Raw genomic sequence first — 23,398 nt, 5'->3', positions numbered from 1 at the left:
TGATATCAGTTGGCTGTCAGAGAATGTTATGCCTAGATAGTTTACCACAAAACTAAAACACAACTTTAGAAGCTATCCATAATTCTTATAAACCTAATAAACTACATCTTTGAATGCACTGCAAGAGTTATTGTGTTAAACTTTGATGTGTCTGTCGAATAAGATATTTCTTCATTGTTTGGAGATGGTGTTGTGGTGCGACAACACTTTCTCCAAACAATGAAGGGCCACCCAGAAGACGATATTTTTGAAGCACTGTCCTTGGCTAAAGCCATGTTTGGATGCTTGCTTTTAAGCCTTCTAAAATGACAAATGGCATATAAGAAAATACTAAAGGTTTCCAAGTGTGGACAAGGTTTATTCTCAAGGTTTCTTCAATATTTCTCTCTCATAGTTATCCTGTGAAATTTTTTTGTGTTCTTTGAGGCTTTTACGTTGGTTTTGGGTTGTTTTTTAAGCACGTGTGAAGCCAATATCTTATGTTACTACTTGCTAATAAGAACACAAGTAAACGTTTAAGAAGCCAAACAGTGGAAAATAAATCGGAAAATGTTGGCTGTGTATAAGACTAAAGCCTGTCACAGGCATGTGTGTGTTTGTGTTTATGTGCATCTAAATTTATTGGGTAAAAAAATGAATTTGTTCTGGAAGAAATGTCCCTTGTCTTAGGAATTTACCCTGCCCTGCTCATCTCTCTCTCTCTGCTGTCACACCAGCATGGCAGGTCAACAGGACAGCACCAGTTTCAGCAGGATGTCTCAGAAGCCGTTAAATATCTGGCCCTGTCTTGTATTTCATCCATCCCAGGGACCTGTCTTGTGATGTGGTGCTTGGACAATTTGTTGACAAATTTAATTCAATTTCCACAATGGTTTGAGTTCAACTGTCTGCCATTAAATAATTTCGGCCAGTAAATGGTTGTGTAGGTCTATTATTCCGATGTCTGACAATATCATGACGCATACATGGTAACAGAAATATGCTTGGGTAATCCCTAACCTTATTCACATTGTCCTGAAACTAAATGACTTAAAAGCAAAGCAAATTGTTATAACACCCCGTACGTTTTTATGAATCTGCTCGTGTTCCCTCTCTGAAAGGCGTGGATACCAGCGGGGAGGTGTGAGTGGTCGGACTCGTGCGCTAATGACCCTCGACACTGCCTATCCACATTCCACAGTGCAGCCACGAGCTGCTGCTCACCTGGCGCGCCGCTCAGGTTTTGCAGCGTCGTGGCGAATACCTTCTAAAACTGAATGTTTTTTTTTTTTTTACAATGAATTCACATCTACCTGTAAACTATTTCACCTAAACGAAAGGCACACATGAAATATCCCTCAAAATTAATATGCTGCATAGGCCCACACGACACATAATGAGCTTTACAAGCCTATCCTGCTTTGTAGCCTCCTCAACACTGCTATGAAGTGTGGTACTGTTGACTGTTGGCTATAACGTTTGATGACATACTGGATGGAGTGTCTGAATGTACTGTTTGTAGTGCGTTGTATAAACTGCAGAGGGAAGCAAGAAGCCAAGAACATGACATTCATGGAAATAATCGCCGGTGAACTTAATTGTCTGTCAAGCAATTGTAAACATGTATTCATTGTCGACCTGAATATCTAGATTTTGTATGTACGTACATCCCTACCATACAGCAGATTGTTATCTGATAGTCATGTGAATGCATGACACACATAAGTAGCCTAAATACTACCTGTTCCAATCTTTTGATTTCGTTGACAGTCTATCAATTATCGGCTGTAGAGAAAGTATACTCTCCTCCATGTATTTTTTATGTAGTAGTCTAACCTTCCTTCTCTCTGCTTCTCCCCTTTGCATAAGTCCTTTAGCTTTTAACTACCAACTTTTCTTTCATGTAATTATGATATTATTGTACCATGTGTTCACTCTCTGAAAAGCTTTTGTGAAAAAGCGCTGTAAATGTATTATTCTTATTATTACTCGCATTTACCATTGCACTTAAAACACGTGTGGTACTGGCAGGCCTCAACAATATAATTGCCTTTCATTTATTTTGGTTTGGGGGGATGGGGTTTGTTTCTAGAAATCGTGGAACGTGTAGATCCTGGGAACATGAAGTGAATTTCATATCAAAGCGGCTTCCCTTTTGACAAACTCCCTTTTCTATTGCCTCGAGGCATCTGTCATAAAAGTACCGTAGATTATCAAGTCTGATGTAGCCTGCCTATCCATCCACCACTACTGCGCGTCCATCCTCAACATGGACCGCGCAAACACTTGGAATTTTTCCAATTGTGCGAGGCATTCCAGAGCCCAAGATCTCTTACTCCACCCACAAACGAACTTGTTTTGTCAAAGTGCATTAGTGGCCAAGTGCATTGGTTGCTTGGCCCTTCAATCATTATTTGTAGGAGAAAGAGGGAGGAGCAGGGTTGTAGAGGCAGGAGGGATGGAGGTTTAGAGGCGGTGCTACTGTCAGTTACGTTCTGCATTCTCTTAAAAAATCGTCTGTTTCAAGAGTCGTCTGCTATGTCGAGTAAACGCGGCTGGCGGCCTTATGTCCGGAACACTGATTTCATTGGCACTATCCAGCAAAGCAATTGCGTGAAGTTCCACCTTTGCTCGTTGGTAGCCTAATCTTGTCGGTGAAAGTCGTTTGGTAAGGTTGATAGACTTCTTACAGTAGGATACAATTTGGTAACCCACACCAAAATAGATGTATTATTATTCTGCTATCTCAAGGATTCCGATTAACTAAATTCAGATTTAGTTTGAGTAAGCATCTCTGAAAGTGACAGGATTCAGAACTGCAGGCTAGTCTTCTACTTTCCTGGAGAGACGGAGGACTTGTTGCGCGGAGTACACGTCCACCGGGACTTCACTGAGCCTTTTATTTGAGGAGAAAACCTACTTTTAAGTCAAATAGTGATTCAAGTTCGTGCGTGTTGGTAATGATTTGATGTCAGAGTCAGAGAGAAGGAACATAACCAATCGTGGGGTTGTTCAGTTAATTTCACTGTAGTCTTGCGCCTAAGCGACTTTGGGTAGAATGGATGGAAACTTAATTTGATAGACCTTTATGTGCAATTAGGACATTTATAGTATTTACCCTATGGGCGGTTCTTACGGAACCGCCAGAGGTCAGATGCGTTTTCGATTCATGGTTCGGTATATTTCAGGAAAAGCTCAGACTCCACTCATGCTCATGTAGCTAAATGGAATATACAGACAAACGAGCAATTGAAACTTATTACGAGACAAAACGTTGAATTGATTAAATTAAACTATTAGCTTTAGCCTCAGCCCTTGCAATGTCTGAGCGAGACTGTCACGGAGACAGTCTGTCCATCGATGGAACCCAGGAGTTCGTGCCGCCGAGAGCGTCCAGGGCTGGCAGGAGGAGCGGTGTCATCCTTCCCATGGCGGAGCGCTCCAGCCCTGGCCAGGACACCGACACCATCCTGCTAGAATCGTTGAAGGCAGCCCCGCGTAGGAGCAGCATCATTAAGGTAGAACAATTAAATTCGTTTTTAATACATTTCCCGGAAACAACAGTAGCCTAGTGCTACGCAGGTAGGTTTGGAACAGCCTTAATGATAGTAGCCTAATCAGTCACTCAATACACCTGGCACTAACACGGTGGGCTCGGCTCTACCTGTCAACTCGGCAGACATCGTGGAGCCTATTTAAATCCAGTTCCTCATGCTATTGGTTACATTAGAGACTTTTAGCTTCAGATTGCATTTTTTTACATACACGGGACGCGGGGGATGGGAATATCTAGTTGTGAAATCAAGTGCCAGTTTAAAGTAACTTATGTGCTTGGTTGTGGAAATTCATTGTAGGTTTTAGACAATGTTGAGGAAATGTGTAGAGGTATGTGCAATTCACATAGGACAGCTCAGAATGCAGGGTGGCACCCCTGGAGTGAGTCAACAACTCATGACGCGCGCCCGCACCCACCTTTTAACAATACAGCGGATTCCACGGCACGCACTGCACGGGTGATGTCTATTCAATTGATGTCTATTCAATAAATAGCTTGTCACGTTTAGCTTAAAAAAATGCCAAAGCCATGCCTGATTTTTACGCTATTAAAACCCATATCAACCCAATTGATTTTATGAGACCAACACAAAAATTGGACCCCAAATACGTTGTTAAAATGCAATGTATATTAATGAATGAAAGACACCCCCCCCCCCAAATACACATATAGGTTACTTTGCAGGTAATTAAAGTAATTGGACTCTAAGGAGGATCATGCCGTATGAGATCAGCGACAAGTGGAAGACCACTCTCCAAAAGCATTTCTTATCCCTTTGTCATGGGGATGTGAGAGAGGAATTAAAGTTGTCCCAGGGATTCATAGGTTAGGTGAGAAGGCGGAGCTAACCCTAACTCAAAGGGGAGTGTCAACATCCAGAGCAACTCTATACCCCCGTAAGAAGAGATCAGTTTGAACAGAGGCCATGTCTGTCTTCAGGGTGATCGTAAAATGAGGAGATGTGGATAAAAGAGATATGGAGGAAGATACTGATGTCAGCGATGGGAACTGTCAGCTGTTACACTGTGGAGATGGGGAAGAAGAGAGTGAGAAGGACAAAAGGAAGGAAGAGAGGAAAGAGGGAGAAAGAGGGGTAGGGAAAGGGTGCGGGTGAGAAACAGAGTGACAGAGCTTGTGACTTGGTCTTCTTCCCTGATACAGATATTCACTGGTCATTGGTCTTAAATCTTTAACTGTCCCCACTTATCACACAGCCGCTGATAATGAAGGGAAGGCCGTCTTTTCCCTATTCCCTGATAGATGTTTCCTTTTTGCTCCGCATATCCAGTCTGCATTGACAGGAGGCTGTTTTACAAATTCATTTAAAATGGACACAACAACAATCAACCATGTAATAGGAGAACAAAGAAAGAACCATCATAGCTCTTCACTTGCATTACAGCAGAGATTCAGTCAAAATACACTACACATGTTGGCCTGTCTCAATCTGCCACTTAATCACTCTGTTCCCACAAGCATCTGGACATAGAAAACATATTAGCAGCTCAACATAAATATGGAACAAGTTACGTTGATTCTACTGGATACATTCATTGGCTACAGGTGGAATAATATGACTCACTGGGAGAAACCAAGCAGGCCCTCTTAGTCAGATGCCACAGCTAACAACCAGATGTTTGGCTGGATGCAATTGAGAGCTTAGGACAAAAGCAAGGAGAGGATAATAAGAACTCATCGATCCGTTAGTCCTGGGACTGATGGATCAAGGTCCTGGGGATTATGATAATGCCCCATGTTCCTGTGCCTGGCTCTCGGAAGTGAGCCCTGCACAGAGAGTCTTGTGTTTATTAAGCCGGGGGCCCAGAAGCTGCAGCACAGTCTGTCTGTTGGCCTGTTGACCCGTACCAACACTAGATTCCATGAATCTCTTCTAAAAAGTAAAACATAGGTATCTCAATATTTTGACTGCAAATCATGGATTAGCATTTTTCCAAGAATTCAAATATTTGTAGTAATACTGTAGGCCTATGTGTTTTTTTCTTACAAATATTTTTCTGGTGGGTTATGAAGAATGTTTTTGTTGCTCAGTTTATTAGATGGAATTTCAAAGGAAGTTAGTCTCAATGCAGTTGATTTGACTACATCAAACATGTTAATTATTCTTACTAATGAAGAAAAATTAGCTGTACAATTCCGCGTAATAATCCAAAATTGTTTCCCAGAGCTCCAGGATGCAGACTGCTCCTTTGTTGATGTGCCAGTCAGGCTTCAGCGAGTGGCACATGGTCCACACACCACACACACACACACAGCACAGAGGCACACACACACACACACACACACACATACACACACTCAGACTCCAGGATGGGGCCCATGGGAGCCCAGAATTGGACATCTTCCTGACAGGCTGGTGTGTCTCCTGGCTGCTTGCTGCCTCGGTGGTGAAGGCCTCAATTTCTGCCGGCTGCTGTCTTTCTCTGTCTTAACACCCGCAAAACACACTTGTTTTTTGTTCTTATTTGACTTTGACTGCTGAACTTCCTCTGCCCTGGACTTAGACACAGTAGCATGTGTCCTATATCCTTATACCACATCCCTCTGTTTTGATCCTCTCTCTCTCCCTTCCCCCCCTTTCTCTCTCTCCCTCCCCCCCCCTTTCTCTCTCTCTCTCTCTCTCTCTCTCTCTCTCTCTCTCTCTCTCTCTCTCTCTCTCTCTCTCTCTCTCTCTCTCTTTCGTTGTTCTCATTCCCCCTGCTGTGCCCAGCACCAGACAATGATTTGTTTACAAAGTTATTTTGGCTGTGGGTCAAGAATAATGACAAAGTATCTGCTGTCATTGTGTTTATCTAACTGTGTGTGCTGGGCATTACTATTGAGCCTCTGTCCACCAGTATCGCGCTGCCACTGGTACCACAGTGCTCAGAGAACACAACACCTCATGCCAGCTGTGCAGATCATGAGGATGTGTGTGTGTAGGAAGAGCTTGAGAGAGAGGTGGTGATCTTCTGCTCTGTGGTCTTACTACTTATTAAAGACTTGTGTATCAGGAGTTTTCATCAGTTCATTCCTATATTCTTTATTGTATTAAAAAAATAATATGTTAAATTTGATGTGTAAAGTTAAAGGTTGCTATTGACCCTGGCCGGGTGAGCCGAGAGCAAGAGAGCAAATGAGGAGAGAGGTGGGGGGGAAGGGAGAGGGGGGGGGGTCAATATCTAAATACTGTTTCCTGTTTAGTAACACCCTCTTTACAACTGATGTTGTCAAGCTTCTCTCTCTCTGTTTTCCTGTCTCCTACTTTCTCTTGCCCTGTCTTTCTCACTCCCGTCTCTCTCCGTCTCTGTCTCAGTGCAATCAGTCTCTTACCCTCGTACACCTTTTTCTTCTATACACATAGTAACATTAGAGGTGATACTGTGAGTGCTGCTCTATTAGGGTTCGGGTGGGGTAGCACCTTCCACCACACAGGAAAGAGACAGATATAGAGATTACCGAGTGAGAACGAGATGGGGCAGAGAGATGGAGGGAGGAAGAGAGAGACGGAGAGGGAGAGAGGGGGCATCAGGGAAAATATACAGAGCGCTCCATTGACAGATTGTGTTTGGACAGGTCGCACGAAATAAAGTTCACGGTAGAGAGCATGAGGGAGATTTGAAAGAGAGGAGCAATAGAAGGGGACAGAACAATTGGAGAGGTGACTGAGAGTATACAATATGAAACATATTGTAGTGTACTGTGAGTGCATGTGTGTGTTTGTGTGTGCGCTCATTTGTGCATGACTGACTGCAGGCTGGAGGAGAGTTTGTCTAAGGTTGGTTCTGGATGGGTTTGGGCCTGGAACTGCATGTTTGGGTGAATCAACCATAGAGGAGGGATATAACTAGGAGAATGGGGATGTTCACAAACACACACACAAAGTCCGCACTAATGCAAACACCCTCTAACACAACGTAAACCTGGTGCCCCACTCTTTAATGTCAGCTGTGTGTATTCTCGCTAACTTTACGGCCCACTTTAATCTCTGTCCTCTTAACTTTCAACTTCTAACCCTTAAACTGCACACTGCACTCCTCATTCTGTGTGTCTGTAAGCTGCCGGCTTCATATGAAGGGAGGAATGCGGTGTGGCTGTCAGAGTTCTATGACATCACCATCATTTAGCACAGATTCCAGGCATGATACTCGGCCTCCATGGTAACCAGTGTGCCTGTGACACCCACCCCAAATATATGTGGAGGGGGGACCTTTTTCCCAGATGGGCTGTGTCAGGATTTGGGGAGTTTGCCCCAGCAACAGCGCTTGCTCAATCTCCCGGAGGACTTGTTAGTAGAGACCAGTTATGAAGAGAAGAATGTGCAGTGACGTTTACTTGCCCCAGCCAAGGGTGTGTGTCGTAGAAATACAGCAATAACACATTGTAGCACTAACTGACTTCAGATCATTAACACTCTGAAAAACACATTGAGTTCACACTTCTTTCGAGCATTACCACACACACAGGCAGCACAGGAACATTTACTCACATGCACAAAATCCCTACCATGGACACACACGGTTACACAACCAATATAACGAAACATGAGGTGACGCAGAAGTGGCAGCGCACTGCTTAAGGTCAAAGGTCGGAGAAGAATAGAGCAGAGTCGATGAGCCTAGAGAGAAAGAGAGAAAGATTTAGCTGACTGCCCATAGCCACAGTGGGCAGGAAAACAGCCCCCCAGGTTGATCCATATCACAACATACAACTGGAAAGCCACTCAACATTCAAACCTTACTGAACCTCAACCGGCACAAGGGCTGCACTCACCAGAAGCAGGCAGTGCACTTGTTGCCTAATGAATGACTGCTACTCGTCTGTGTCTTCCGTGTGTGCAGGGCTGGCACACTAGGTTCATATTGTAATGACCATCCCAAAATCATACCACATACTTTTTCAATTCTGGGCGGGTCTGGCGTTTCCATTTACGTCATGGGGATGGGCATGGTCATGATCCAATTCTGACCTCCGACCTTGAGAGACAGATTGGTTGGTTTCCATGGAGACCTAAAAAAAATCTAGCTTTTTTCTAGCTTTTCCTTCTCTCCCCCCCCCCCCCACTCTCTTTCAATCGCTCATCATTTTCTGGTTCTCTGCTTGTTGTATGTGTGTGTTGCTTTCTAAGTTCAGATGAGAGAGGATGCACTGTCGATGAGGATTATGCAGTTTGATAGGATACATCACACATTAACAACCCAAAGGAGTGATAATCCTCAAGCAGAAAGTACATCCTTATCTGTTGTAATCTCTGTCTCTTTTTTCTCTCTGTGTCGATGCTCATGACATTTTCGGCTCAGACTGGCATGACTGACAATCAGACAAGCCGGCAGTCAGATCAAGTAGATAGTACGCTTTACATGCAGGCAAATGAGGGAAACTCTTCATACTCTCCTGCGCATACACACACACAAACACACACACACACACACACACACACACACACAAACACAATCACAAACACAGAGCATCCATGCGGCGATGTAGAAACAGCTCTAGGCTTCTATTCAGATGTGAACGAGCACTAATTAGAGTAATTAGTGCTTTTCTGGCACGTGCTGATCTACTCCTCTCCTCCTTTCTGCTGCACAGGGTCTGTTGGTACCAAGGCTTCATTAAGGACCTATTCAGTCCAGAAATAGTCCCCCCCCCCCCATAATCCCCTGCTCACTTTCAGCTTTTTATTATTTCTGAGTGTTTTTTTCTTTATTCTGTCAATCTCTCATGTTCTCCCCTTTAATCACTGTATGCCAAAGTATTCTTCCCTGAGATAGTTTTGTGTCTGGGACATGGCCTATGTAACATTAAACAGTTTAAGACCAACTTGGGTGTAATTGTAATTTACATTTGACATTGTATTCAGTTGGCAGACGGTTTTATCCAAAATGACGTCCAAATAGTGCCTATCGAAAGTACATCAGAAGATCAAGGATTAGAAGTGCTTAGTCCTACAGTATTTCGGTTGTCATATAAGGAACATTCTGTCTTTCCTTGCCACATCGCAAAGTAACCACAGCTCAACGACAAATCTTACGTGGAACATCAACTACGCATGGGCGCATTCCCTTGCAAAATAGTGTGACAACAGGTCTGCTTTGAAATGTGACCAGATAGCATTTGAAGATTGGAACTTTCTTGGTTGGAGGACAGTGAGATATATCAAATCTCTGGTGACAATGTTAACAGATTTGCTGGGAATGTCAATCAGCGATTGCATCAACACAGCAGAACCTCATGATTACCTGTGAGCTGCCTGAATGGACAGCAGTGATGAGAGAGGGAGAGGGTTCAGGGCTAGCAGTTGCAGAAGCTTCCGGAGCCTGAATGTCAGGATTCACACTGGTTCCCACCCAATGCCTAAGGTAAGGGAGGCTACAGAGTCCAAATCCATATACCCCCCAATCTAATGGCATCATATCTCTCCTCTGATAGCCATCACTATCTTGATTGGCATTAAAGTGCTTCATTGATGACTTCCCATCGCCTTACTGAAGTAATCTGATCAGGCACAGCTAAGCCGAGTCCAGAATAAGAAGACCCAACACAAAACAGATAGAGACACAGAGGCCACTTGACAAACAAGAGAGACGAGGGAGGATTCTTAGGCCTCTGTGCTCTCATGTTTTATTGACATGAATTGTCAACAAAATCAGGAACGATGCAATAGTGGGTGTATCTATTTGTCTTTTTACTGATGTGTGTGTGTGTGGGTGGGATAAGGAACACTCCTGGTGCTGTGACCTATATCTTGGCCCATTAGTTGATGAGTAAAGGCAGACTTGTATCTGGGGTGGATATGACGTGGCTGGCGCCGTCTGCCATCACATGGGGGCAGGTGTAAGCAATCAAACATGCATGCATGCATACCTGCACATCCCACACACACACACGCACGCACACACATATTTATACTTGTGCACACACACGTGCATGTAAACACAATGGCACACACACACACACATGCATGCACTATAATCTGACCTGAGATACCGCTGTCTATTGATGTCAGCCCGGGTTTGGTTTGGTTTGGGCTGCTCTGCCATTAGATCCTCTGTTTCTCTTTCGGTTCCTTCATCTAGCGCTCTCCCCATTGCCCTCTCCCTCTCCTTGGTTTCCTTTTAAGAAACACCCAGTCATTTGTATTAAATTTTTTTATTTTATACACTCTCCTTCCTCTCATTCTCCCCCCCCCCCCTCTCTCTCTCTCTTTCTCTTGCTCTCTCTCCTTCCTGTCTGTCTCTATTATGCTGGCCTATCGTAAACATTTCAGTCACACTTAGCTGCAGCGCTGCCTGATTTATTTAGCATTTATCCCAGTCTGCGTACACACTAATCTATCCTATCTATCTCCACCTCTGCCTGTCACTCTGTCTCCTTCAGTGTGGCTGCTGCTCATACCCCTCTGCCACTCCTCCCTCCATCCTCACTCCTCTCTTTGTCCACCTCCTCTCTCTCTCCATTTTTCCATCCCACCGACCCATTAATACCATGTTCTCTGAAGTTCCGGTGTCACCTATGTCAAACTTTACTTTACTCTTTCTCTCTTTTTTTTATGAGTTTGTTTCATCACTTGTCTGCTTTCTTCATTCCTCTTCCTATTTTCCTTTCAGTCATTCATCATTCCGTCCCTGTCGTTGGTAAATCAAAACTGGGAAGCCCAAACAATTTATCATGTTCTCTTTTTCTCTCTAGTTTAGATTCTCTTTAATCTTCATTTCTCTCCATCTCTGTCCTCTTCATCTGCAGTTCTCTTCTTGCCTTAAAAATATCTTTACTCACTGGCAATATCCGGTCTTCCCTTCCGCTCAAGCGTTCACTCTTGCTATATATTTCTCTCTCTCTCTCTCTCTCTCTCTCTCTCTCTCTCTCTCTCTCTCTCTCTCTCTCTCTCTCTCTCTCTCTCTCTCTCCCTCCCTCTCTCTCGCTCTCTCACGTTCTCTCCCAACCCTCTGGTTTCCTTGACTAGATGTCTTACTAATGTCAATATTGTTGAGAAACACTTGGGTGGCAGAGATGGTCTTGAGAAACATCAAAATACCTATTTTCTCATTGCAAACACAACACTTTTTGTTTTTGCAATCAGCAGTGTAGTTGAACTTATGTTCAATTTATTTGGACTCAGCTAGGCATCCATTTAGAATGCCTAGCTTTTATCTCAGAGTGTTTATCTGCTGCTCCAGACCTGGTTTGCCTCTAGCTTGTCAATGGTACATTACTCAAGCATGACCAACGGGTGAATGCAAATTTTCCACAACAGCCCTTAATTGCAGATTAAGGTGACAGTGAGTTTGTGTGACAGAAGTGTTTAACATCCCCAGAGCAGACACGAGGTAGCTAACCTTACCTGCTCAGCCAAGTGTGACAGAGGTCCAGTTAGGCCAACATTGACTCAGAATTTCACTCAACAAGAATCTCTTCTCTTCTATGTCTGTGTACCTAGTCTAGGGTACTATTCTGAAGACTTAAGTAGACTTCAGACAATCCATCAAGTCAGGTCAGTTCTTGTCAGGTCAAACACACAGTGGTGTCTGTTCTGTTAGTACACGGCATGTCAATATGAACAGTCCGGAATGTTTTGTGAAGGTGGAGAGTGCTTTAAAGGTGACAATCCCACCTGCAGCGGTGTTCAGAGGACTCTTTCTATTATATTAAGGGTCTCTGCTGATGCCTGTAACCTTCCGCTCAGCGGGGAGTGGTTTTGAGGCTGGGGTGGATCCCCAGTGGTGTCAAAAGATACATGATGCATGATGGGAAAACTGCAGCGTGTGGTGTTGATTGAGGAAGATGGGGGCTTGCCTGGTTTCCATGGTGCTGGTGCCTCCAGCTGTCACTGTTCTGATTGGATCAAAGATAAGAGTCTCTGAATTTCAACAAGCCATACACAGAGACCAGGCCCTGTGTGTGTGTGTGTGTGTGTGTCTTAGTGTGTTTGTATGTTTCATACCCCAGTATTTACTCAAGGGGATTTTATTATTTCTCTTACTGCGATATATTTGTCAATGCTGGTCTATCTGACCGTGTACATGGAGTACGTTATACGTTGTAGTAACTGTTGTGTCGTGTTGTCTGTCACTGTTAAATGTCGTGTTGTATGTTATGTGTGGTGATGTCTGTTATGTTAGGGATGTTTGTTATGAGTGCTGGTGCCATGTACTATTCAGTAAAGTGGAGTGGACACCATATATTTAGATCCAATCCAATAAAGCCTTCAGATTGAATCAACTTGGTCTTGGTGGCTCTGTGGATTGCAAGGCATCCCGATGCCTCTCATGGCCCTTATTTCCATGGTAACTATTCTGCAGGCAGGCTGATGAAAGTGCTGTATGTCTCCTGCAGACACCTTTGTGTGTTCTCATTACGGCTCTGTGTGTGTCTCCCACTGACCGAATGAGACGAGAGGAAGACACAAAGAAAGCGAGAGAGACAGAGAGAGGAAGACAGGATTTTTTCCTCTAAGCGACAGCCATGTAAGGAGGCTGTGGAGGTAGACTAAAACAGAAATGTAAAGGCAGAGTTGACCCAAATGTACCCCAAATATCGTGTTTTTTCCCCCTGGACTGCTCCTGTAACACACACTGTACCAATATGTTATGGGTGTGTGTGTGTGCGTGTGTGCGTGTGGGGACGGGGGCTGTTGTGTTCGCCCCCCAGTTGTGTCTGTTGTGCTTGCCCCCCCCTCACGGCTCTCTGCTCCGCTTAAGTCCCTCGTTCAGACCCGCCCATAGTGGCCGTTCCGTTTTATACGTTTCCATCTCTGCCCAGCCGTAAACGATACGTTCTCTTTCTCTGCTCATAAAGTCTGTATTCTTCTGTTTCTCTGGGTCGTAAAGCTTCGGTTCCAGCACGGCTGCTCACTGCTCACAAGCAGGCGGCCTGGCTAAGTGGGCGTCCTGCTGTTCAGATTTCAGCGATTTTGTGTCCGAATGCCGCTTTGCCGATGTGGGTGACAGAATAGAGGACATTTCCAGTGGCTGTAGGGATGAGGGCGGCAGGGAAGAGAGGGTGATGTGAAGACAGAACGAGGTGGAGAGGTGTTGGTGGCCCGGGCGAGGGACGACTGGGGAGGGATTCCCTGCTCCATGCCCTAAGGACTCCATCAACTTTCCTAACCCCTTTTTGGTTACCCCTCGCTGGGCGCACACTGTTCACCTCATCCCTGCCCCTCCATCACTCACAGTCTCTAACACTGATCTGGTCTCCATGGCAATGACTACATTAACAACCCCCCCCCCCCGCCCTGCCCTGATTATGCATCCCTGGTGTTAAATAATGGCAGCCACTAGCAGCGGTTGTCAACCTGACGTAAGAACTGTTGATTATGGGAGGCCGTGGGAGGGTGATTGCTTGCTATATGTGTGTTCGTGCTTTGTGTGTGCTTTGTGTGTGTGTGTGTGTGTCAAGGGGAAGGAGTGTGAGACCATATTTTGCCTTCCTGTGAAAGAATAGAGACTGTGTTTACAGCTGGAGAAGAGATTGGGTGTGTCTAGACTTCTATAAGATGTGGGTGAAGTCGAGTGTACATGTATAGGGTATGTAATGCAGCTTTGTAAAATGTTGTGTGTGTGTGTGTTTTTAGTATGGTATGTACTGCCATGCTGATAAGAAGCCATTACAGTTGATAAATTGTACTGCTTTTTCGGGAAGACTGAATTTAACTGTCTGAATTGTGAGATCAATCTGTTCATACAGTGCAATCTATCTCTATTCAGGCTTCACAGACTGCTGTAAAATGTTTGCAGAGTATGCAGAGTCCGTAACTAGTATATCTTTATTGCATACTGTTTTTTGAGCCTCTTGGCTTGCCGTAGCGAGGCAATCTAGTGTGGGAACTCTGAAGAGACTCTTTCTGAGCTCTTTTCCCACGTTGCCTTCGTCCCTCTCTCTCCTTCACACACACACACACACGCACACACATAATAACACTACATCCGGCCAGGACTCCATCTAAGCAGGGGGCACAGTGGTGTGTCTACGTGTGTGTGTGTGTGTATTTTTTCTGTGTGTGTCTGTGCATGTGCTATGTGACTGGGAGGCTGTGTGTATTTTGTATCTATAGTCCTGGAGACTAAATCTACTGTTTAGATTAGTAAATGTGCGCTAAGTGCATCGGTTTGTTTATCATGTTCTTGTTTATGTGTAACTGTATATGTAAAAACTACTGTTCTGCCCTCTCTTCTTTCTCTGTGAGACAACCTGTGTGTGTGTGTGTGTGCCTGTGTGTGAACAGCCCAGGCGGAGTTAGGTCTGCAGAGGATGTCATCCCTCCGAGGGTCGATGGAGGAACAAGGGAGGGAGGGGAAGTGGGAGTTAGGGTGTGTGTGAACGTCCCCCATACGTTACATAAGCTGATCGTATTATGTAAGGCCCTTTTTCATGGAGCGAAAACAAACATCCGTGTTGGTTCATGTTCTGCCTTGTCACCTTGCACCCTTGGCACCCCCCCCCCCCCCCAGGGCACCCCTGTAAACCCCCTTGCTTTCAGCACTACCACTTCTGTAACCCCTAATGCTCGCTCTCTCTCTCTACACAAGCATACTCCCACATCCCACATTTGAGTACACACACACGCACACACACACACACACACACACACACACACACACACACACACACACACACACACACACACAGAGTGCAGTCACTGCTAGATGCACTTCCTCTTTTTGGAAGCATTTCTTTGGTAAAGCATCTTCTCACAGTTATAGATAGTGTGTGTATATATAGCCTTAACTGGTCCACACACCTCCTCTAAAAACGTAGTGGGCTCTGTGTGAACTGGGAGCTTTAGATAGGAAGGTATATTTGACCTGTGTGATAGCCAGCATTATTCCACTCCCTACATGTATGCATCCGTACCTAATGGTGTTTGCGTGTGCGCGTGTGTGTGTCAACGTGGTAGTGCTGCTGTCACATATGGTTATGTTTGAACTATTCAGTCATCAGATCTGCTGACATAGTTGTGTGCTGTTTGCTCCAATGATCTCTGTTTCCCTTTATTCCCCTGTCTCTCCCTTTATCTCTTTCTTTCTTTCTTTTTTTCTTTCTTTCTATGTCTGTCTATCATTCTCTTCTATCTCTCTTTCTTGCTGTCTTTTTCACTCTGTCTCTCTTTCTGTCCCTCCCTCTGTCCCCATTCTCCTCTCAATGTTTGCCAAAGCAATAATATAATGACATCTATAATCTCTTGTTCCATCTCTCTCTCTGTCTCTCTCTCTCTCTCCCTCCCTCCCTCCCTCCCTCCAGCCCTCCCTCTCTCCCTCTCTCGATGTCCGCCTTTGCACCTGTCTCTTCTCCCCTTCTCCACACATCCATCAATACCCTGGCTGCCCTCTTTTTCTTCCTCCCATTCCTCATTTCCCTCTCGCTCCCTCTCTTTCTCTCACTCTCTCTATTTATCTTGTGCCCTCTTGTCACAGGGCAGAAACAGAGCGCTTGATGTTTTCTAAAGTATGTTTGATTTGCATGACTAGTGTGTTATCAAATGCATATTCACCTTTCATAATAAATGATGGCTACGTCTCTTAATACAGCCGTTTCATCTCACAGGAGGCAGAACAATGTAAGCCTCATCCTTCGCCTCATCCCTATCCTAATTCAGATTGTCAGCCTCGGCCCTATCCTCTTCCCAATCTTCCCTATCCCCAACTCCAGCTTGAGCCTCGACCCTACCTCCAGACAGAGCCCCGACCCTACCTCCAGACAGAGCCCCGACCTTACCTCCAGACAGAGCCCCGACCCTACCTCCAGACAGAGCCCCGACCCTACCTCCAGACAGAGCCCCGACCCTACCTCCAGACAGAGCCCCGACCCTACCTCCAGACAAAGCCCCGACCCTACCTCCAGCTGGAGCCCCGACCCTACCTCCAGACAGAGCCCAGATCTCATCTAAGACACGGTGGCCTCGAGGTGCCCCCTCTGGGCCATGTCTAGTCCTCAATGCCCCTGAACCTGGCCTTAGTCCATCCTGGCCCAGCTGGCTTGGTGAACCCCTCCCCCCTCCCTCCTCCCCCCTTTCTCTCTGCTCACAGCTGTCCCCTGACTGTCTACCAAAACACTCCCTCTCCCTCTCTCTGTTGTTCTCCGTCTCTCTACCTCTTATCTCTCTGCCTGAAATACACACAAACATATTTCTTCACTTTCTGCCTCTCTCGTTCTCTCCCAAGGCCACGTCCATCTCCTCTCCTTTCCTCTCCCCGAGATAAGGGTCTTAAAGATCAATCTTTGCTTCTTCTTTTACCCATTTCATGTAGCATTCTCCATCTATCATCTCTCTCCCTCTCTCTTTCCCACTGTGTTGATGTCTCTGAGTGTTTATACAGAGCAAGTCATCAGAGGGTTATCCCAGATAGCTGCTAATTACACATCAAGCACAGTTTATATTGACAGTAAGATGTCTGACGATGTTACAAGACCCTGTCCTCTAAAAGGAACATTACTGCCTTCCTCTTCACTCCCCTCCCCTCTCTCACCCTCCATCTCTCCCTATTTCTTTCAACCATTCATTCTATCTTTTCTTTCCTGCATTTCATCCCTTGCACTTCCCATATTAACTTAGGAGATATAAATATTGTAGCATAAAAATAGAGCAACATACTTTCAAAAGGGACATTACTGTAACAATTCAGCTGTTTGCCAGATAGTCCTAACCACACTATATAATCAGTATGTCATACTGTACATTGTGCATACAGTATGACTCATAACTAATCCATGGTAACAGATGTGATTGTTTTCTCTGGCTGGTTACATTGAAAAACCTCCCAGGTCACTTTGAGTCAACAGTTACCCTGCACACCAAGCAGACCACTTTTATGCAGACATAACACTCACAATCCCGTAATTCCATGAATGAATGAATAAACTAACTGACCCTGGTGGTATTACAGAGTCAGACAGGCCCTAGCCCCATCCCCTGCCCTAGTCCTACCCCCTGGTCCAGCCCAAGCCTTGCCCCAGCTCTGGAGACACTTTGTTAGTTGTGAGAAGTGTCTTGTTTGTGTGTTAAATATGGGACATCTGGTACTCGAAAAGCAACAAGAAAGTGACTGTCCTGCAACAATGTGTACTTCATTAACATTTCGATTCTTTGTCATTCGATATCCATGAAAAGCCACTGTAGACACACGGCGCGAAGAGAGTTCCCATCTGTGTTGTTAAGTAAGGAAGGGTAATGAAAGACAAACAAGGGATGGGAGGAACATGAGGTGGAAGACAAGCACTGGAGGCGCTGAGAAGGTCAAAGATGGACAGAGTGAGACATGTAGACGATGGGAGGAGGGGAGTGATGCCAAGCGGGTTGTTTGTTGATGTCGTCAGTATGTACTGTGTGTGTACCTGTTTGAAGGCTGCGTGTTTTTGCTGTCAGGGCTTGTTGACATTCTGTGGGGACAGATACTGGAGCCAGAGCCAGGCCAGCAGAAAGTCTTATGGGATAAATCTGTTCACAAACAGGGCCCATCTAGCCTGCTACTGCTGCACTGTTTACAGCCTGGGTGAGACGGACGGACGTATGCACTTCACTTCACATCACCGTGGCCTTCTAAGGCCTTCTGTTTAAGATCAGGCTTAGGTGGGTCTACGAGCTCACTGCCGAAAGAGAGTGTATGTGTGAGTGTACAGCGTGTGACTTTGTGTGTGTGTGTGTGTGTGTGTAGCATGCGAGTGTGTGTGTGTACTTTGCCTGCAAGGCATCAGTAGTCTGAGCCACAGCGGTGACTCCCTGTCACTGCCTCTCACACAGGAAATGGGTGTGACACACAAACAGCTGGGGGGTTAGATGAGCAGGAAGGGGGTAAGTCTGTGTGTGTGTGTGTGGGTGTGTGCGCACGCGTGCGTGTGTGTAACAGGGTGGGGTGATGTGTTTGCTTTGCGCAGAGAAACACACTCAGAAAAATACTTTCACACACACTTTCTTTGAATACAATCGAGTCTTTCAGTGCTTAGATACGAGACACATGGGCCAGATCAGAGGCCATGCGTGTGTGTGCTCTTGTGCACAGTAGCTCACAGTTGCTCCAGACCATGCTTGCTTTTGTGTGTGTCTGTGTGTGTGTGATAAGCAAGTGTGTTTGTGTATGTGTGTGCTGTAAGGGTGTGTGGAGTATGAGGTCATAGTGGAACCCTGTTGTGGTCTGACCTCAGACACATTTGTCCCCTGCGGAGACGATCGTTCCTTCCTCCTGTATATCCTCCTCCCCTCCTTTCCACTCCTCCTCTACCCTCGCCTCCTCCCCTCCTCGCCTCCTTGCCTCCTCGCCTTCCTTCCTTCCTTCCTTCCTTCCTTCCTTCCTTCCTTCCTTCCTTCCTTCCTTCCTTCCTTCCTTCCTTCCTTCCTTCCTTCCTTCCTTCCTTCCTTCCTTCCTTCCTTCCTTCCTTCCTTCCTTCCTTCCTTCCTTCCTTCCTTCCTTCCTTCCTTCCTTCCTTCCTTCCTTCCTTCCTTCCTTCCTTCCTTCCTTCCTTCCTTCCTCCAGACCGCCTTGCTCACTGCTCCTTTTGTCTCATCTCCCTCTCCAACTTTCCCCATCTCTTCATGTCTCCTGTTCCTCTCCTGCAACCGTCCTCTGACTAATAGCATTAATACAAGAGCCTCCCTCAGATCAGCGACTGATCGGGCCAAGAGCCACTGGAGCAAGACAGTGAGCTCCCTACAGACTGATTTAGGACCAGCTTCCAGGAGGACATTATGATACAGCTCACTGGTGTTCTGCTCTGTGCTGCATCTGAGGGCCAGAACACTTTGATCTCAAAGCTTGATCATGAATGTTTGGGCTGGCCTGAAGGCAGGGATGTAGCTGTTTGTCCTGCCTTCTCAGGAAGCATGGCCTTCACCAGTGTGGTTGATCTCTCCGTGTGAGAGAAATGAAGAGTCCTGTACTCATGCCATTGAACATTTTTTTATTTTATGTAAAAACATAAGAAAAGGCCAATTGTGTTTGTCCGAATTTCACGTCCTGTTTCACCTGGAGTTGCTAGGCAGCAGTGGCTTCGTCTGCAAGTTGCATTTGCTTAGAAAAAGGATCCCAAAGTCTTCTCTGAAATGTCACTAGCAGTATGGCGCTGTGTGGAAGTTGCGTAACTGTACCCTTGGTTGGCGCACGTCAGAATGACTGTATTGGACCGCTGAGATGTTTCGGCTGGTTTAAACTTTTAGACAAACGCAGGCACACACACATACACACATACTACGCCTTGACAATTAATTATTCAAAATTCCCCATCTCACCCCCTCCTGCATCCTCAGTGTTGACGTCTGTCTGAATGATTCATCAACCCGTTTAGCAAACACCTCAGTTGCATGTGCATGTGTGGCTTGCTTTCCGATAACTTTCTCTGTCATCCCTCCATCCCAATATGTTCCTCTCTTCTTACCGTGCACAATAGACTTTTCACACTTTCTTTCTTTCTTTCCTACTTTTGTTCCTGTTTTTTTTCCTTCTTCTTTTCATTTTTTTTTTCCCACAGTGAAAACAAGAATAGACCACTCAGCTGTCTCAAGTAATATCTGGAGGTTGACCGGTCTTGGCAAGGTTCTGTAGCTCGGCCTCTATGACCTCTCCCTTTCTCTTTCTCCCTTTCTCACTCTCTTACTCTCTCTCTCTCTTTCCTCTCCCCAAACCCTCTCCCTGTCTGTCTGCCTGTGCCACAGCTGTGGTGCTGGAGCCTTTCAGCACTGGTGTAGTTAGAACACTCAAACAGAGACAGGTCACAAGCAAAGACAGGACACAAGCAGAGAGACAGGACATGAGCAGAGAGACAGGTCACAAGCAGAGACAGGACACGAGCAGAGAGACAGAACACGAGCAAAGACAGGACACGAGCAGAGACACAGGTCACAAGCAAAGAGAAAGGGCGGACACAGAGGCAGAACAAAGACAGACACAGAGAGAGAGAGAGAGAGAGAGAGAGAGGGGGGGGGGAGGGAGAGAGAGAAGGGGGGGGAAGGGAGAGAGAGAGGATCAAGTGCTGCTGGAAGAACCACAGAAGTTGTAGCTATTATGTAAGATCCATCCCCTTGACTTGGAAGTGTGTCATTGTTTGGGATAAGAGCTCCCCTGAGGAACTGCTGAGAGGGTCCCTTGGGCCCTGCTGAAGATAGGGCAGAGGAGGGAGAAGGAAAGAGAGAGAGAACGGGAGAGGTCGGGAGGGAGGGCACTGCAGAGGAGTGACACACTATTTGTTAGTGGAGAACGCGTGGCAAAGTGTTTGATGGGAAACAGGGAGATAAACAGAGGTGTCAGAAGCAGAGATGATGGACCAACACAGCAAGTGATGAAAGGCAGAGGGAGGGAGGTGGGGCCATGATGATTATATCCCCTGTCTGCATCTCTTTCTTTTTTTGCCTCACTCCGTCTCTCTTTTGTCTTTTCCTCATTTTTATTTTTTTCGTGAGAGGCCATCCTGGCAGAGTGCCACAGAGTGGGTGCTGGTTGTTGTCAGAGTGGCAGCCATGTGGGCAGAGTGGTCAGGGCAACACTGTGTGGGCATTGTGTAAACAGGCTAACGGCCTGAGAGACAGACAGAGAGGACTGATTGAGACTAGCCAATCACCTTGAGTGGAATTGCTTTTTTCAGCCAATCAAACAGATGAAACAGCCAGACAGAAGCTTTGTAAACACGGGTGTTCCTCTTGATTGAGTATAGCCTCAGAGCCCTAAGATGGTTTGGGTGTGAGGAATAGCGCTGCGCTTCCTTGTTTAGCAGACACTTGATTAAGGCTTTATCCTGGCTTCAGGAGGTTTACACAGTGTGGAGACAGCTAGTATATAGGGGTATAGGGTCTACATCTACACCCCCCCCCCCCCCCAAACACACACACAACCACAGACAGAGGTGAATAAATCACTCTCCCCTCATTTGACCAACCTACTGGGCCTGTCTGCTGTGGTATGCACTGTCACGCTGCCTCGCTGTGCCTAACAACGTACTCCTGATGGGTTTTCGTCTCACTAATAGCCTCACTGACTATTACTGAGGATAAATAAGTCCCAAGGCAGGAGTCTTTCAGCCACAGTCGGAACAAAAACATGTGTCTGAGACAGCTCTTGTCCCGTATCGTCCTCTGAGCTGACCCTATACACCATTGGCTGTTTACAGGCTACAATGAAACACGACCAGGAATAGCTAGCATCCCACACAGCAGCAGCACAGAGCCTCGTCTCCTCCTTTGTCTTCATCACGCTCTCGTCCAGCTACACATGTCAGAGACAGATGACCCTCATCCCTTTCTCTCCGTCTTATTGAAAGTAATTCATCACACACTGTAAGTTAGCCGGCTTGCTCCTCACCAGCATCATTGAGCCTGGTTATAGATTAGCTCAATGACATCAGATCAGCAGCCTCAATAGTGGCATCCTACTCCATTTAGTCTAATTCCATCTTTGTCCTGCCCCCGCGGGGTAGAATATGTGTGCGTGTGCGCATGCATATGATATCCACAATGTGTGTGTGTGTGTACTAGTTGCACAATGTGTATGTGAGGAGCGGGGTGGCTGCGAGGGTAAACTCGTGGTGGCTAATCCTTCCACATCCCTCTAACCCCAGAGCTCGGCTGTCCGTCTATCCGGCAAGGATTACCAGGGGTGGTGTGTGTGTGTGTTGGGGGGGGGGCAATGATGCTGGCAGCACTGTGGTAATCTGGTCCGGTTACGGTGGCCTGAAGGATCATTAGCTGATTCATAACTCGGTTCCGGTTTTGTGGAGAGCTGGATTAAATGGGGGAAGCAGGTGTAGTTTCAGGCAGGGAGCCGCGCATGACAGGAATGTGTGTGTGAGTGTATGTGTGTCGTGGTGTTTGGGGCGAGGGATGGGGGTGGGCGGGTGGGGGGGGCACATGCCTAATTGTGTCAGTGGGTTTCTGGATTTACGTCTGAGATTGCAATGTGTGTGCCTGATTGTGTTCAGAGGCGTTTTGGTAACGGTGGGTAAACGGGTTAATAACCTATGGCTGGAAACACAGAGCACGACTGGGAGAGTTGCAGCACTGTGTGACACAATGTTCTATTACTATAATCACACACGAGCATCATTACACAACTAAGGTCAAATGGAGTTTACGTATACACGAATCTATATCGTATGAGGCTATGACCCACCTGCTTGACTAGACATACCAGCGGGAAGTCTCAAAACGCCATCCCCTGACTTAAAGCGTTTGACTAAAATGGGAAGTACCGGAGTTGTTTTTGACGTCCATATGACTGTCCATACTCCAATGTCCTTTCTAATTTCCAATACATTTTTGGGATTACTTTATCGTGAACAGCTGAACGCAATGTAGGCTTGTCTTCAGTCTACCTACAGTACACTCTTACATCCCCCCTCATTCTGCCGTCTCTTTCCTCTCACTCTCTTTTATCTCAGTGCTTTCTCTCTTTTCCATCCAATCTAGTACTCTCTCTCTCTCTCTCTTGCCTTAATCTCTACCCCAGTCTCTCTAGATAGTCAACGGCAGCAGGTTCATAACGAAGCGCATCCTGGACGGAGGGAAACAAAACAAACGTAAACGTCACAGAGTGAGCTCACAGGGGGGAGATTAGAACTGATGGATGTCCTTTTAGGCGAAACTGCTGCATTAAAAGCTTTACTGCCTGTTGTCATGGTTTCCTGGAGGTCTGTGTGTGTGACGGTGATTGCTGACCTGCTCTGCCGTGCTCTCGGGAGCGTTAACGTCACCGCCCAGTTTGTTCCCCTGCATCTCCTCAACCAGCCTCGTGGCCCCGCCCCCGCCCTGCCCTGCCCTGTCCACCTAAATACCAGCTGACCTGCTTTCACTAAGCCTGTCTGCCCGTACTCGGACAAAGGCCAAGCCCACACAGTCCTCCGTGTCTTAAAAAGAGATTTTGTTGGAAAAAGACTCTCAATGAGGCA

The 23,398-nt window shown here is 46.1% G+C and overlaps 1 protein-coding gene across 1 annotated transcript in view; it reads left to right on the top strand.

The window, feature by feature from the left end:
* The first annotated feature begins 2,555 nt into the window (after window positions 1-2,555).
* plcl1 (phospholipase C like 1) overlaps window positions 2,556-23,398 on the top strand; it is a 33,010-nt gene continuing 12,167 nt past the window's right edge. The window contains exon 1 of the mRNA XM_084689877.1: window positions 2,556-3,497. Coding sequence (XP_084546003.1) covers window positions 3,300-3,497 — 198 coding nt within the window. The 5' untranslated portion in view covers window positions 2,556-3,299. The remainder of the gene's footprint in view (window positions 3,498-23,398) is intronic.

The sequence above is a fragment of the Hypomesus nipponensis genome, chromosome 23 (genome assembly GCF_054491055.1).
Source record: "Hypomesus nipponensis isolate SF chromosome 23, ASM5449105v1, whole genome shotgun sequence".
Classification (NCBI taxonomy): Eukaryota; Metazoa; Chordata; class Actinopteri; order Osmeriformes; family Osmeridae; genus Hypomesus; species Hypomesus nipponensis.
Note: the sequence above shows the minus strand (reverse complement) of the source record. Positions and strands in the feature narration are given on the sequence as shown.